At 41.7% G+C, this 13,932-nt stretch overlaps 3 protein-coding genes across 6 annotated transcripts; all 3 read right to left on the bottom strand.

Moving 5' to 3' along the window:
• Positions 1–482: 482 nt before the first annotated feature.
• Positions 483–3,102, bottom strand: rpl10a (ribosomal protein L10a). 2 transcript variants are annotated; one of them, XM_071919873.2, is made up of 6 exons: positions 3,037–3,102; positions 2,530–2,601; positions 2,356–2,436; positions 1,789–1,937; positions 1,003–1,175; positions 483–696 (listed from the first exon to the last, which is right to left on the bottom strand). In XM_071919873.2, exons 1-6 carry the CDS (start codon positions 3,039–3,041, stop codon positions 526–528), a joined length of 651 nt encoding a protein of 216 aa, XP_071775974.1. In that variant the 5' UTR covers positions 3,042–3,102; the 3' UTR covers positions 483–525. The 2 variants fall into 2 exon arrangements, with proteins under 2 accessions (XP_071775974.1, XP_078144388.1); XM_078288262.1 differs by lacking the exons at positions 2,356–2,436; positions 2,530–2,601; positions 3,037–3,102 and adding an exon at positions 2,026–2,253.
• A 1,549-nt stretch (positions 3,103–4,651) lies between these two features.
• On the bottom strand, positions 4,652–8,954 carry fance (FA complementation group E). Its single transcript, XM_071919913.2, has 10 exons — positions 8,669–8,954; positions 7,219–7,807; positions 6,942–6,986; positions 6,788–6,844; positions 6,310–6,453; positions 6,104–6,227; positions 5,275–5,350; positions 5,103–5,169; positions 4,876–5,001; positions 4,652–4,777 (listed from the first exon to the last, which is right to left on the bottom strand). Exons 1-10 carry the CDS (start codon positions 8,884–8,886, stop codon positions 4,673–4,675), a joined length of 1,551 nt encoding a protein of 516 aa, XP_071776014.2. The 5' UTR covers positions 8,887–8,954; the 3' UTR covers positions 4,652–4,672.
• A 218-nt stretch (positions 8,955–9,172) lies between these two features.
• On the bottom strand, positions 9,173–12,134 carry mkrn4 (makorin, ring finger protein, 4). 3 transcript variants are annotated; one of them, XM_071919909.2, is made up of 8 exons: positions 11,984–12,134; positions 11,530–11,658; positions 11,178–11,431; positions 11,006–11,094; positions 10,669–10,910; positions 10,468–10,575; positions 10,013–10,115; positions 9,173–9,887 (listed from the first exon to the last, which is right to left on the bottom strand). In XM_071919909.2, the coding sequence occupies exons 1-8, from the start codon at positions 12,034–12,036 to the stop codon at positions 9,756–9,758; spliced, it is 1,110 nt and encodes a 369-aa protein (XP_071776010.1). In that variant the 5' UTR covers positions 12,037–12,134; the 3' UTR covers positions 9,173–9,755. The 3 variants fall into 3 exon arrangements, with proteins under 3 accessions (XP_071776010.1, XP_071776009.1, XP_071776008.1); XM_071919908.2 differs by having other exon boundaries at positions 9,173–9,884; positions 10,669–10,913; XM_071919907.2 differs by having other exon boundaries at positions 10,669–10,913.
• Between the last annotated feature and the right edge of the window lie 1,798 nt (positions 12,135–13,932).

Consider the following 13,932-nt stretch of genomic DNA (forward strand, 5'->3'; position numbering starts at 1 on the left):
AACAGCGTTGCATTCATGTGCCATTTTGTCAGAAAATCAAACCCGGAAGACATACAGTAAACAGACGTGCTGCAGCTGAAGCAAATTTGACGAACTTCATTCACACAAATGTTGGGTTAGTCTGGCCAACCACAAACTTGTAATAAAGGAGCATCTTATGCGTTTTCTTACTGTGGACTGACACAAAACTATTTTTCACCTTGTTAAGGTTAAGGTCACCATTGCATCAGAAACTCAGGCAGCAAACTTTTCTCAGTTTCTGACTTTGGAGGGTGCTCGTTAAATTTCAAAGTAGGAAATTAATTTTTCCGATACCTCCCATGGCACATGAACGCACCATTGGCCTTCAGTACTGAATTTGGATGCTCAATAAACATTAACCATGAATCGAAATGTGAAGTTTTCATAACTATGAAAGCTAAGGTTTCAAACTATGCATGTAAAGAAACTTAACAGGGAAAACAAAAACCAAACAGTCAATATTGGAGTATATCCACATTTTTATTTGTAGAAAAGCTGTGCAATTTAGTAGAGGCGCTGGGGTTTTCCCATGGTGCTCTTGATGTAGAGGGCGCGCACATTCTGCCAATTCTTCTTCAGCAAAGACACCAGGAAGTTCACAGCAAGGTGGATGTTGTACACCAGCTCGTCCTCCGTCATCTTCACGTGTCCCACAGCCACGGCCAGACAAAGCACCTACAACACAGGGAACAAGGTCAACATATAGTTCAGTGTGGGGCTGCAACTAACGGTTGTTTTCATTATTCCGATTAACCATTTAGTATACAAAAACGTCAAAAATAATGACAAATGCCCATCACAAGTTACCAGAGCCCAAAGTGATGTCTTAAAATTACTTAGTCTGACCGGCAGCCGGAAAAACCCTATCGTACAGATTTTATAATAATAAAAAAACAAGAGAAAAGCAAACAAATCTCATGTGGCCAGCTGTATCAATTAGTAACATGCCCCCCCCCCAAATGCAAGTATTGCTGAGCGTACCTTCTTCATCTGGAATTTGATGGTGGATTTGACCTCGTCCACCTTGGTGTTCAGGTTCTCGTTGTGGGTGAGCAGGGAGGGGAACTTGCCGGCCTTGTTGAGCCCGGGGCCGAGGATACGAGGGATCTGCTTGATCAGAGACTCGGAGGCCAGGAAGGCATCGTACTTCTTGGCTACAGGACAGAATAACACAAGATAAACATTAAGGCCCTATAAACAATGTGCAGCACATCACATCTCTGATAATCTGTTTGCTGTAATTAGGTGTCTTATAAGAAAGGGTGGAAGTAACCAATTACAATTACTCTTACTGAATAGCTTTTTTTGTGAAATTGTACCGTGTATTTTTTGAAATCTGTAAATAAAAGTATTGCATTTTGCTACATTTGAATCACATCCATTACAGAGTATAAATTTTGCAAGCTCTGCAAGCATTGCATTAGAAACTGGCCGGTCATAAACCGGCCAAATGTGGAGCCATTCACAGTGTGTAAAGTAATCTGGTTATACTGTATTTTGTTATGTTTTTCCCAATTTAAAGAATCTAGTTTGAACTCTGTCCTCTCATCATTTTAGAAATGCATGGAAAACATCACATCTAACAATGTTGTCTTTTGTAAAAAGTAAGTGACTTTTACTTAAATCAACCACAAGCATATTTTACACGGGTACGTTTACTTCTCAAATTCCAACAAAGTAACAGCACTTCTACTTAGAACATTAGAATAGGACATTCTGGTACTTTTTCCACCCGTTTACAAGTCACAATACAAATCAAGTTCCTACCGAGCTTCTTGACCAGCTTCTTGTTCTTGTTGAGCTTCTTCAGAGCCTCGATGTCCATGTGGGGAAGCTCTGCAGCTTTGGCCTCGTCACAGTGCTGCTGGTCTCCCAGGACGCACACGGAGAACTTGGGCCTGGGAAGAGTCTTCAGCCTGCACAAGAAAAAACACAGCGGTTAGCGGTGCTGCCGAAAGGTCCGCTTCAACCCCTGATTTTACTGTAACATAAAAAAGGCCTTACCCACACCGCCAACATGGACGATTTCCAGTCGACCTCATTAAGTTTAAATTGGTCGGCTTGGTGGCGTGAGCTTTGCAGCTCAGCCACCGTTAGCCTTCCCTCATGTTTTAAGACCCAGGGTAGGGGTCCGTCTGCTTCGCCTTCCCAAAAAGAGTCGGCTCGGTCAGACTACCCAGAGTACTTCTCCATGTCTGCTCCTGGCCTGTCTGGGACTCGTTTCTGTTCTGTCTATATGAGGCTACTTGCCATTTCATAACTTCATATTATCATAATCAGACAGGGCTGGAAACACACAGGGAAAAGGTTGGGTGAGACAGTAAAAGGCCGAACCTGACAGTGCCAGAGAAACGCTTGTCCTTCTGGGGATCGTAGTTCTTCAAGCTGATCTGCAGCTCCACCGTCTCCACAAACCTGAGAAGACACAGCAGTTAGGCGTCATGTCCAACAATTTATGATGATGGGGAAACGGTTATAGATTTGGGGAAAGTAGTGATATTAGCTTACTTCCTAGGCTTGGCCAGGGAGTTTTGCTGGACCTCCTTCACAGCTTCGTACAACGTATCCCTCGAGACTTTACTGTAAAATAAAATGACAATAGGAAAAAAAAATTACACCTTTAATGAAGGAAATTCATGTATAAATCCTGTTCATCTGTGCATGTTGCTCTGTGATGGGGAATAACTGTCAAATCGCAAAAGAGACCAAAAAGATTGAACCTAACGTTAACTTAAATAGTTGATAACTACTTCTGATATTGGACTGTTACGTAAAAAGTGTTTTTAAACGGTCGATGATATCGGATTATATCTCAGAAAAGTAACGTTGTATTCGAGACCGGCGCTGAACCGGTCGCATATGTAACGTTAACAGCTAATTCTGAAAACTGGGGTCGTATAATGAAACTACGACAGACAATAACAAGCAACTACAACTTCTTTAAGTGAAATAATCCCCGTGTAAATGTGTAGAACTGTTTTTTAAAGCATATTTATTGGCCAAGGTCTCCCTAACCTCATTTTTCCTGCTCGTCCCTCTCGTCTCGCTACGGTGAAAAAGGAAGTACGGCAGGAAGTTACGCCAAATAAAGACTGCCTGGCAATGGCGTCATCAAAAGTGCGCCAGAACTGCATTTCGATATGATAGTGGGACAAAATGTAGGCTATTAGATTACTCCTTATTCATCCAGAATTTAAAATATCCAGATGGATTTTGGAATATACTTCCCAATTTCATATTTAAGAAACTTGCATTCTTACTGCAGTCGATACCAAATAAGGCGTTAGCTACTTATTGGTCTTAATTAAACAAACATAACTTCTCACCTCACCATGTTTCATTTGGATCAATACTGACAAACACAGAAATAACTATTTATTTTCCCATAATTGGTACAGTGATTATATTCTGTAAGTCAATTATTGGATAACTATGGCCATTTGTACACTTACAATCAATTTACTAAGAAATTAGTCATCGAATAACTTAGGGCAGGTCACATTCAGTGACTTTGATAATATTACAATAAATGGCTTAAATATTTTGAATGAGAAATTTAACAATCACCTTATTTGAGAGATAATCAACAGAAAGTTTGTCTCTGCAGTTATATGTCAGTTATATGTGTGTAAATCTGAAAGAGAACATGTATTCAATTTTATCTTTGTAATAATCCCATGTCCAAATATATTGCTTATGTAAATGCAGACTGCAGATTTTGTACAATGGAACCAGAAACTATTGAACACCTAGGCCTATTTGTAATTGTATTTATAGTGAACAAATATCCCTGGATAACAAAATGGGTTCCCATATTGACATCTCACTCTTTGACATCATGTTTTATTTTTCAGATCCAGATCCAACTTACTAATATTTAGTAAACATGTTTCATGAACAGAAAACCTCGTTTTCATTCATTTTTAATTGACTTAGAAATCTATTTGGAACTATTGCTGGCATGAAGAGTAAACATGACATCTAACTAACTTCCTTCCACTGAAACAACTCCCTCTGGCAATATGTTTGTGTTGCTTTTTTTGTTGTTTGTTTTGATTGTTGTCTTTGTTTTTGTTCTTGTATGACCTCAACAACTATCTAACAAAGGATTAAAAAAAAAACTACATTTCAAGTTCAAAGAAAGGAACAGAGCAATGTAACCAAATCAGTGTTTCTAAAAGAAATATACACAAATAACACACGTTAACACTTGCAAAGGAATATAAGCCAGAACCCATCCTGCATCATCGCACTAGGATATGATAATTCCTTACGTTTATATTTTAGGCAGATGCTTTTATCCAGAGCAACTTACAGAGAGTGTAGCAGTAGAATAAGCTTAAATTCCCACAATAACAAATTTTCAAGTAACCAAAAGTAAGGAATGCAAAGATCAGGGTGATTCATGTGACTATGGAATGGCCAAGTAAGAGCAATGAAAATTAGAATTAGAGCTAAGGAGAGAGATAGAGGGGAATTTCTTTTTTTACAGTGAGTAGAGAGGGGATATCATTCAGTGTGAAGAGAGTGACACGATGTACTTTTTCAAGAGATTCTTTCCCCTAAATTAAAGTTTAGAAATGACCAAAAGGTAGACACAAGCATTTATTATTTCAAAAGTTTATTAAAGTGCTCTAGGTCCGATGAAACTTCATGTGTGTGTGATTCTTTTCAAAGCGGCTTGAAGGGATTTCTTGAGGAAAGTCTCATTTAAAGCCAAGCAGCCGGACAGGGAGTGCTTGTGTGCAGCGGTCACCTGGAAAAATAGATTAATATATATGCAGAATAATGATTTCAAAAATAATCTTTCACCCACTGTTCAGCAATTGTACTCGATACAAATCAAAAACTTACATGACTGTTATATTTGGTGAGGACTGTTAGCATCATTTTTGCAAACTTCATGGATTTTGTGAATTGCGGAGCCTGGCTGACAAGATGTTCAGTGAAGTGTGTGAAGAGTTCTTCATTCAACTCAGGCTGAAAAGAAACAACCAAACATGGACAACAAATAAATGGAGAAACTTAATTTTAAATGACAATATAGACTAATTTTGACTGAATTTATACATTTGTCTTACCTTGGAGTCCAGCAGGCTGTGGATAATGGAGAGCACTGCCTCACTCCACACAATTCTGAATGTCATTCTGTGTGGAAAAACATGATTGCATCAACAACATACCATAACAATTCATCACCATTTGTGCTTCCTTAGACTTTAAACAGCAGTTATAGTGAATTAATTTACTCACTGAAGCACCAGCAGTCTGTAGTGAGGCTCCAGACAGTCTCCTATCAGTCTGTTCAGCAACTCAGCTTGTGGATTCCCTGAACAGAAAACAGTAGAGTTTAAAATGGAAGATCATCGCTCATCAGGGTGGAGCAGTGATTTGACAGAACAAAGACCCAGGTTCAACCTTCCATGACACCAAGCATCCGCCCTATTCAAAGGAACAGTTCACCCAAAAATGAAAATTTGGTCATTATCTACTCACCCTCATGTCAGTCAAAACACTGGTGAAGCTCCATGTCACCCTTCTCCAAGACAGCAGAAATCAATGTTAACTGGTTCTTTAGAGTTCCCAAAAAGGGCAAAATATTACCATGAAATTACTTCAGTAAGGAAGAGAAGAAAAAACACAGACCTATGTAGTTGAGGTGCTGGCTTGCAGGTTCTAAACATCAAAAGAAGGGAGAAGCCGCACACTCGTAACTCCGATGCGAAAGTTTTAATTTAATCGACGTTTCGGCACATAATGCCTTCTTCAGGATAAAGCATAAAATTACTTCAAACAGTGCAATCGTTTGGCTTCAGAACACTTAGATTATGCTGCACAAATTGATTGAAGTAATTTTATGGTCTTTGTTTGCCCTTGTTGGAACAATAAAGAACCAGTTCCCGGCCACTTTTGCTGTTTTGGAGAAGGCTGATATAGAGGTGCGCTAGCAAACTAAAAAAAAAAGTCCTTTTTGGGTGAACTATTCCTTTAAGTATCCTTGAACAAGGCACTGAATCCCTGCCAGCTCAGAAGGTTGGTTAATTAATAGTTGCACCCAATCATAGCTCAGGCTTTCTCTCACCTATGTTTTTCTCCTCTAGGACAGGTCCGATTAAAGCATGGCAGGTCGGTCTGGGATAGCGGCTGCAGAGTGATGTCACCGCTGTGACGAGGCACCTGGAGGCCGGTTCAGAGAGGGACCGGACCTGCGTGTACAGCAGTATGAAGCCTCGTCAGTATCGAACACAGTGATACATTTTGCGTCCTTTTAAGTATTCTGTGAGGTACCTTTCCCAGCAGGAGGCTCTTGATGAGTGTGGCTGCTGCGCTGTAGCTCAGGTCGGGGGAGAGAGCCAGAAGACTGCTGCACAGTTTAGGCAAAGTCTGTTCTGGGATGTCGGGCAAACTCAGCATGCTGCACAACACCTCCACCTGAACAGGAGAGTCAAAGACTGAGATCAGTTCCATCACATTAGGTCAGAGAGTGAATTTAGACAATGTGTAGTTAAGCCAAGCTATCTGCCTATAAGCAGCTGTAAAGCACACCTAGCTCTGCTTTATGGGAAACGTAATATGATGCTAAGCCAGTGTGCTGACCAGGGAGGTAGTTAACCATCTTTCTTACCTTTTTTATTCTGATGTACACTGCTCCAATTAATGTTTTCAGACAGTAGACAGATGTTGGTACCGATGGCCATAATACTGTGTTCTTTATATAATAATAGAAAAACCCCCCAAAAATCAGCTATATAATTCAAGAACTTACTTGGGCAGGGTCACAGTCATTCAGCACTTTGAACACATCTGTGGCGCTCTGGTCCCACTGAAAACAAACAACAATAGATTCAAGTAGAACCAGTGTCAGTTCCGGTCGGTGCCAACTGTGCTGCCAAGAAGAAAAAAAAAATGTTTGGTCTTACCTCTGTCTGACTTTCCAGCAACTCTTTGATTTGTGGAATAGAGACCTGAAATAACAAAATATATGATCCTTTGTTATTTAAGATTGAAGACCAATATAACATCAGTTAAAGAAAATCAGGTCAAATACCACCAGCCACTCGCCATTTGCTGTTAAGTTTGTCTATCAGCCACGTTAGACGGTAAACAACCATCATTTGGAAATCCTATTCTTGGTTGGTAAAATTGGGAATTTCGGGATGTACTGTAGACAAAAAAAATTGATTTGATTCTCTTTACCTTCATGTGTTCAGACAGAGCATCACACAGATCATCTGCCGCTGGCTTCAGCTCTTCAGGAGACACCTCTGTGTGCACATCACCTAATCTTCCTGATGTCTCCTCTCTCACACCCCGTTCCTCTGCGGCGGGACGCTCACCGACCCCCTCCACAGGAGAGGAATCCACCTTTATCCGTTTACTCTGCTGTCCAGTTTCCTCAGCATCTGAGTCCGGAGCCACGAAGCTGCTCTTCCTTTTCCTCTGTGTCCCCAGCAGCCCCGATGCTCCCTGAGACGCAGATGCTGCTTTTTGGCCGCTGAAGCACTCGGCCCATCCTCCTGCCCGACCGGCACCGACCAAACGCTCAGACAGCGTGTTCAGTCTCTGGCTGCACAGTGGAGAGTACAGGGGTTTCTCACCGGGGGCCCCTAGGTCTCTTTCTAGCTGTCGAACCAGAGCGGTGACCCAGGGGTTTGGACACGGCTCCCGGCCGAGGCACTCGAGCAGATGAAGCACGCCGGTCCGAGGAAGAGCTGAGCTGACCAGATGGATGAAGGACAGCAGGTTCTGCTTGAATGATGCTGGAAACAGGCACACCAGGGGTTTACTGGAGGAAAGAGCAAAGGGGGTGGAATTTAATTTAAATAGGACACCACTGTGTGGAAGTTTAGTAGACATCCATGTCTTAGCTTAGTACATATGGACTTCTCTGGTGCATATTTTGGATATTTATAATAGGGCTGCTAAGAATTATTTTCATTGTCGATTACCATTTAGTCTATAAAATGTCAAAAAATGACAAATTCCCCATCACAAGTTACCAGAGTCCAAAATGATGTCTTAAAATTGCTTACTTTGACCAGTAGCTAAAAAACACCCTTAAGTATTCATATAATGATATGAAACTGACAAAAACAAACAAATCTTTATTTGTGAAGCAGTAACCGCAAATGTTTGGTATTTTTACTTGATAAATGACAAAAGAGTGTCACATTATCAAAACAACAGATCAATGTTCTGTGATGGACATATCAACTAATCGTTTCAGCATCGTTTTGATCCAAGGCTGTGTGTGTATCGTTTAAATTTGTAATAATGCATTTACTGCTTAGTCTAAAATTGGGCTATACATAGACAACAAGATCCTGGGCTATGTGAGAGCTAAAGCATCTTTTTGTCTATTGCATTTCACTGGCATACACGCCACATTGAAAGGAAGTCTACTGCTCAGTGGAATTGTTAACTGTGGTCAGAGCCAGCAGACTGTAATGACATTTAGAGAGCAAAGCTTTCCATAAAGCTGCAATATGTAAGACAAACTCCAGCTGAAAACACGGAAATATAGGTCTGTCCCTCAAAGAATCAGTGCTGTCGCTGTACAGAGGCTTGTACTACCAAGTACACTGCAAAATGTAACCACGTTATTTCATGTAAACATCATGCTGTGATGTATACACGGTTTATTTACACTGTCAGCGGCTGGGTCTCGGTCTCTGGGCAGAGCTCCTCCTGGCAGAGAGTTAGCATGAAGCTGTGCAGTGACAGCCGAGGGTCGGACCGCTGCTGCCGCTGGAAGACGGACAGAGCTCTGCGGGAACCGGAGGCTCCGGACAGCAGAGACCGAACCAGCAGCTTGGTCTGCCCGTCAAACCGGCTCAGAAACATGGAGTCCAGGTTCAGGAACATGCTGGAGTCCGGGGTCCAGTTACAACACGGGAGTCTCCGAGCCCGACGTCAGGGTCAGACCCAGTTTCATCTTTTTCTAGTCACGCTGCTCCCAAGCCCGCCAGTTTTGTTTACATTTTCTTCTTCGTGAACTTATTGGTAGTTCTTCACATCGCCGCCTAGTGGTAGCACAGATACCAAATCCCACATTCTAGCCTTCAAAAGCGTCTTAAGTACCAATTTGTAGCTGTAAAAGTCAATGAAGAGCAAGACAACCCCTTTCAATGAGACAAAGTGTGAAACAATGTTTATTTTCTTTGTGTATGAATACAACTTCTTGTTATAAAAGAATAAAATCTTGACATTTTATGTTAATCATGCCAAAACTAGGAGAGAGTATCAACTGAAGTAAGCATCTAAAGTAATGACATTAGGAAGATGGGGTACAATACACTTTTTATCTGGAGAATTAAAAATGCCATCCACATACACTTTTAAAACATCAAAATAGTGCAAACTGGCAGGACAGACTTTGTAGAGTCAGCCAGATTAATCCAACAATAGCAAAACTATGGGGGCCACTAAGATTAACAATCTGCAACATGCATGAACCATCATGGCCAAAAGAGAGGGGGGAAAAAAACTCTGTTTAACCAGAAAGCCCCAGGTAAATACCAGCTCCTCAGGCATAGAAATATACATAAGCTAGCAAGCTTTTTATCTGGTGCTTGAATGAGTGCATGACTGCTCAAAGGATTTTAAGACTGAAAGAAGTAGGGCAGAAGAGTCAACGAATAGCCATGTAGTTTTCTGGGGCCAATGATCAAGGCCCTGCTCAGTGCGTTTCAGCACGGAGGAAAGGGTGACAAAGCTCAGAAATCACTCTTCGCTTAAAAATAAATGTAAAAAGGGAGTTCGCTGTCACTATCGTCGTCATCCAAGTCGGCGAGAAGGGTCATGGCTTTGACCAAGTGAAACAGCTGTAGGATGTCCAAGTCTTCTACATCCTCTGCGAGATACTGCTGAGAGAAAGAGAGAGGGAGTGTCAGCAAAACACTCATCATCGAAATGCATTTTCTCAGATACAGGAGCAGTGAGAAAAGTAAAGAGCACACCTCAAATTAGACGACATCGGGGTTTGATTTACCGAGTGTGATGAGCTGCGACGTCGGGCTGGATCGTGCCGATAAATGCACTCCGATTTGAAGGGGCAGCGTCCGTACCGCATAAAGTAACTGCATCTTCTTTTACTGGAATCAGCAAAGAGATGAGCAACAGAAAAAGTGGGGGGTGTCTGGGTGCCATGTTTATACACTTCCCCAAAACCAATTATAAGAATTCTGTGTGGGCCTTAAATTTGATGTGATTCAATGTTATATAATGTGAAACAGGCAAAGCTATGCATGGAGCACATAAGTTTAGGCATTAAGTCTATGCAGGCAAAAAAAAGAAATCTGAAACAAGTCCATTGTAACCAAGTGCACTGCACCATGTAGACAGGAAGGATGGGTTGAAGTTGTCAGGCCATTAGGTCTCAACCGCAAGTAAATGCTACTGTAGTGATGAGTGCGGCTGTAAACACTAGAGCTGACAGAGTCCTACCTGCATTTCTCTTTGAAGGCAGCAATGAGAGTTTCCTTTGCTGGTCCTTCAACCCAGTAATTGTAAGGGACATAAAAGGCAGACTTCACTCGGCATTGTGGGCAACTCCTGAGAAAAACAATGATATGTCAAGTCAAATCCTTAAGGTGTATAGTCACGGATACAGCTTAAATTTATCAGACAAATACTTCTGAAACCTACTTTGTTACATCCTCCCTCAAGTCTTTAGTTTTCCTCCAGGTAATAATGCATTTTAAGCAGAAGGAGTGATTGCACTTGGGCAAGATACCAAAGCGCCGCTCGTCTGAATTCAGCTTCTCATAAACCTTGTCCATGCAGATGCCGCAGGTCACATCTTTACTCTGGACGAAGGCCTCCGTTTCCTCCTGGTCAGCGGGGGCAGCGGCAGCGCCACCATCCTCTGTAGTCTCTCTGGATGAAGTCTCCTTGGCACACAGAAAAACTTGTTAACCACTATACTCTGTAGAATTAACAGTCAAAATGAATGAAGGGTAGCCAAGTTGGATGCACAGCAAACCTGCCCATTTCTGCCATTAGATACACCTGCTTCAGCCATTTCTGAAGTCTGGAGTGATTCCTGGGAAGCTGTTAGATTGGAGTTAGTATCTGCCAGGGAGAAAAACAAAAAACACATCAGCAAGGCCAATTCTGAAGAAAGTCTGCGTCATAAATGTAGAACCAGCGAGTACCCTGTTCAAGTAGATGACCATGTGACCCTTCCTCCTCAGAAATATCCGAGGTCAGGTGCCCGAAGGTGTGCTGCAGGTGAGATGCATTAAACACAGACTCGGACCCCCTGCGGTCTCGGCTGGTTGGGAGAGCAGGCTCAGACCCTCTTCGGTTAGGCAGTCCATTGCCGACACAAGAAGAATAGACGTGAGGCACCGAACCCCTTCTAGCTTCAACAGCTGCAGCACCATCAGGCTGACGGACATGGAGATATCTAGGGGGGGGGGGGAGAGAAAGAAAATGTCTAGTTTGTACACAGGAAATGTATGTGCATGTAGTCTGGTCTTTGATTTACACAGGTGGATCACTCACCTGCAGCGTTCACCATACCAGCATCCACCTTTCTGGAAGTACCTGCATATTTGGGCTGATGGTACAACTGGCCATTCATGTAGATAAAGACACCTAGTACCAAATCTGCAAGAGCCATTTATGAATTGCCTGTAAAAGTAAGACTGGATTAACGTTTCTGAAGAAAAAAAAAAAAAGAAAAAGAAGTAGGCAGGGCTTCCTCATAAACAAACGGAAGGCAATCAAAACAGTTAGTAGACAGAGCAAAAATATTTGAGACGCTAAGTGAACGGAGGGGGGAAATGTATTTTGTTTACCGAGACTTTCGCAAGTTATCTTACTAAAACAAGCAAAAGTTAACCGTTTGATCCGTTATCCAAAGCTGTAGGCAACTGACCCAACCGTTTACAAACTGCCATGGCAAATTCGTAACGTCAGCTAGCCAAACAAACTGTTATCCAAGGAAACACTATACCTGCAAATGGCATTTTTGACAGCATGAGGATTTCGAGATCGAGACTGATCCATCTCTAGCTAGAGAGGGCTGAAAGTTTTCCCAGACAGGTGATGTGAGCGACAGTTGCTCAACAAGTCATCGACTAACAACTTTTAAGTGGCAACGTCACAAGTTTCCTCCTTGTAAATAGTTGTGTTTACGTGCTGTCGGAAATAATGTAAGTGACCGTTGAGCTCGCATGTACGACCGAACAAATTGGTAAATACGACTGGGAAATGCGAATTTTCTGATAATGGTGTTGCATGTTGGATGTGATATTTAGGTGGCATGGAAAGCCGGTCAATAACAGACGTTAACAGTTACCTGTACTATAATTGTTGGCAAAAATATTAACCAATTAGTAAATTACACGACCACTACACTTTTTTTTTTACTCATCGGTCGTTTGCTAAAATCAACCACCCACTAAAAAACCCTACTTTTGTTACATGGTCCACTCTTACTTCCGACCAAAAGCTCCTGAATGTGAGACAAGTGATGTTTATAAACTCCGCGCCCCGAATGTGGAAAATTACAAGACTACAAGAGCACTTAAAGGCAGCATTAAAAACAGTCACGCCTCGTGCTGCTCTGAGCAGCTGTGCCATACTAAACAGCGTGGTGCAGCCATAGGTACAGCGATGAAATACCTGGCTGTTTTACTTTAATACTCCTTCAATGTAGCCTTCCACCCGGCTACATTGCGGCAGAACTAGCCCTACTTTTTACGTTTTTGATGTGTCCACTTTATTGCCGTAAACAACATCCAATTGACGCTTACCTACAAATAATTCCAGTGCGAACAGATGAGTACTGCTCTACTCCTGAGTCCATCCTCCCTGTTTTTTGAGCATGCTGCCGAGGACCGTCCACTCCATCACCTAAATAGTTGACAGGCGGTCCCTTTCACCAATTAACTTGGCAATGAACCAATAGAAACGTGACAGTTTAATGGTAAGGCCTCCCAAACCTCCATTTTCCTTAGTATCATAATTCCACTTGTCCAAACTCTAAACTTTAAAGTGGATGATCACCGAAATCAAGAGTGTGCTTTGGCACGTGAAGATGTGATGAAAACTGCAAAACATGATGTGTGTAAGAGAGAAAGCGACAGAGTTACATTATACATCTGATATTTAAAAAGAAGGGGGTGTGGGATCAATGTTAATAGTTCTGGTAAAGTTTATGAGTGTGTTGGAACTTAAGTGAATACTGTGGAAATAAGTTACATGAGGTTCAGGACAAAATCCTTTAAAGTTATGATGACTCGTGTCAATTGATCACTTACACAGGCATAGAGGTAGTTAACATCAATATTTACTGTCCTTTTTCGTTGCATCCACGCCTTCTGCTTGGCACATTGCACATCAACCAGTAATATTAAATTTGCAATGTGTACCAATAGCAGTAACTAAGGCAAAAATGTCATTAATTAGGTCAGACAGTAGCACATTGTCACAGAATCAGGGAACATACAACATGTAGAGGTAGATTGGGATCAAGAAAAAAATAGAACACAAGAGGAAGCTTTCCATTTTGACTTTTGAAGGTGGACTTTGTTTGAACCAACTGATATACTGGTAGTCCATCCAGTACAGAAAAAATAGGTCCGGTGGTACATGGAAATAAAAAAGTGGGAAACATTTGCTGTTGAATTCTGGATAATGTAAGGCTATTATGTGGCTCTCCTAACTGAAAATAATTGAAACACACTCTACACACTCTGGGTGGATGCAGAGAAGACTTGAGAAGTTACAGAATCTAGATGTCGATCTATAATCATCATCAGTTTCCCCAAGAATGACATCATGGTTCACTGCTCTTAGCCTGTCGTCCAAATTCCTCATCAGGTAAAAAGTTGGTTGCTATACTTGATGAGAGATTTGGTACAAACCTACACTCAATACAGACATGCAGTATGAAGGAAC

This window comes from Centroberyx gerrardi, chromosome 14 (genome assembly GCF_048128805.1).
Source record: "Centroberyx gerrardi isolate f3 chromosome 14, fCenGer3.hap1.cur.20231027, whole genome shotgun sequence".
NCBI classification, from domain to species: domain Eukaryota; kingdom Metazoa; phylum Chordata; class Actinopteri; order Beryciformes; family Berycidae; genus Centroberyx; species Centroberyx gerrardi.

Excerpts from the sequence above, each read along its gene's own strand:
- mkrn4 (XM_071919907.2), bottom strand. The coding sequence starts at position 12,036 with ATGGATCAGTCTCGATCTCGAAATCCTCATGCTGTCAAAAATGCCATT. Across the intron at positions 10,914-11,005 it reads CTAATGGCAGAAATGGGCAG|GAGACTTCATCCAGAGAGAC; the intron begins GTTTGCTGTGCA and ends CTGTGTGCCAAG. Across the intron at positions 10,576-10,668 it reads TTGAGGGAGGATGTAACAAA|GAGTTGCCCACAATGCCGAG; the intron begins GTAGGTTTCAGA and ends TGTTTTTCTCAG.
- fance (XM_071919913.2), bottom strand. The coding sequence starts at position 8,886 with ATGTTCCTGAACCTGGACTCCATGTTTCTGAGCCGGTTTGACGGGCAG. Across the intron at positions 6,228-6,309 it reads AGAGCCTCCTGCTGGGAAAG|GTCCGGTCCCTCTCTGAACC; the intron begins GTACCTCACAGA and ends CTGTACACGCAG. Across the intron at positions 5,351-6,103 it reads CCTAGAGGAGAAAAACATAG|GGAATCCACAAGCTGAGTTG; the intron begins GTGAGAGAAAGC and ends TTTTCTGTTCAG.
- rpl10a (XM_071919873.2), bottom strand. Across the intron at positions 1,938-2,355 it reads CGTTTCTCTGGCACTGTCAG|GCTGAAGACTCTTCCCAGGC; the intron begins GTTCGGCCTTTT and ends TTTCTTGTGCAG. Across the intron at positions 1,176-1,788 it reads GAAGCTGGTCAAGAAGCTCG|CCAAGAAGTACGATGCCTTC; the intron begins GTAGGAACTTGA and ends TCTGTCCTGTAG.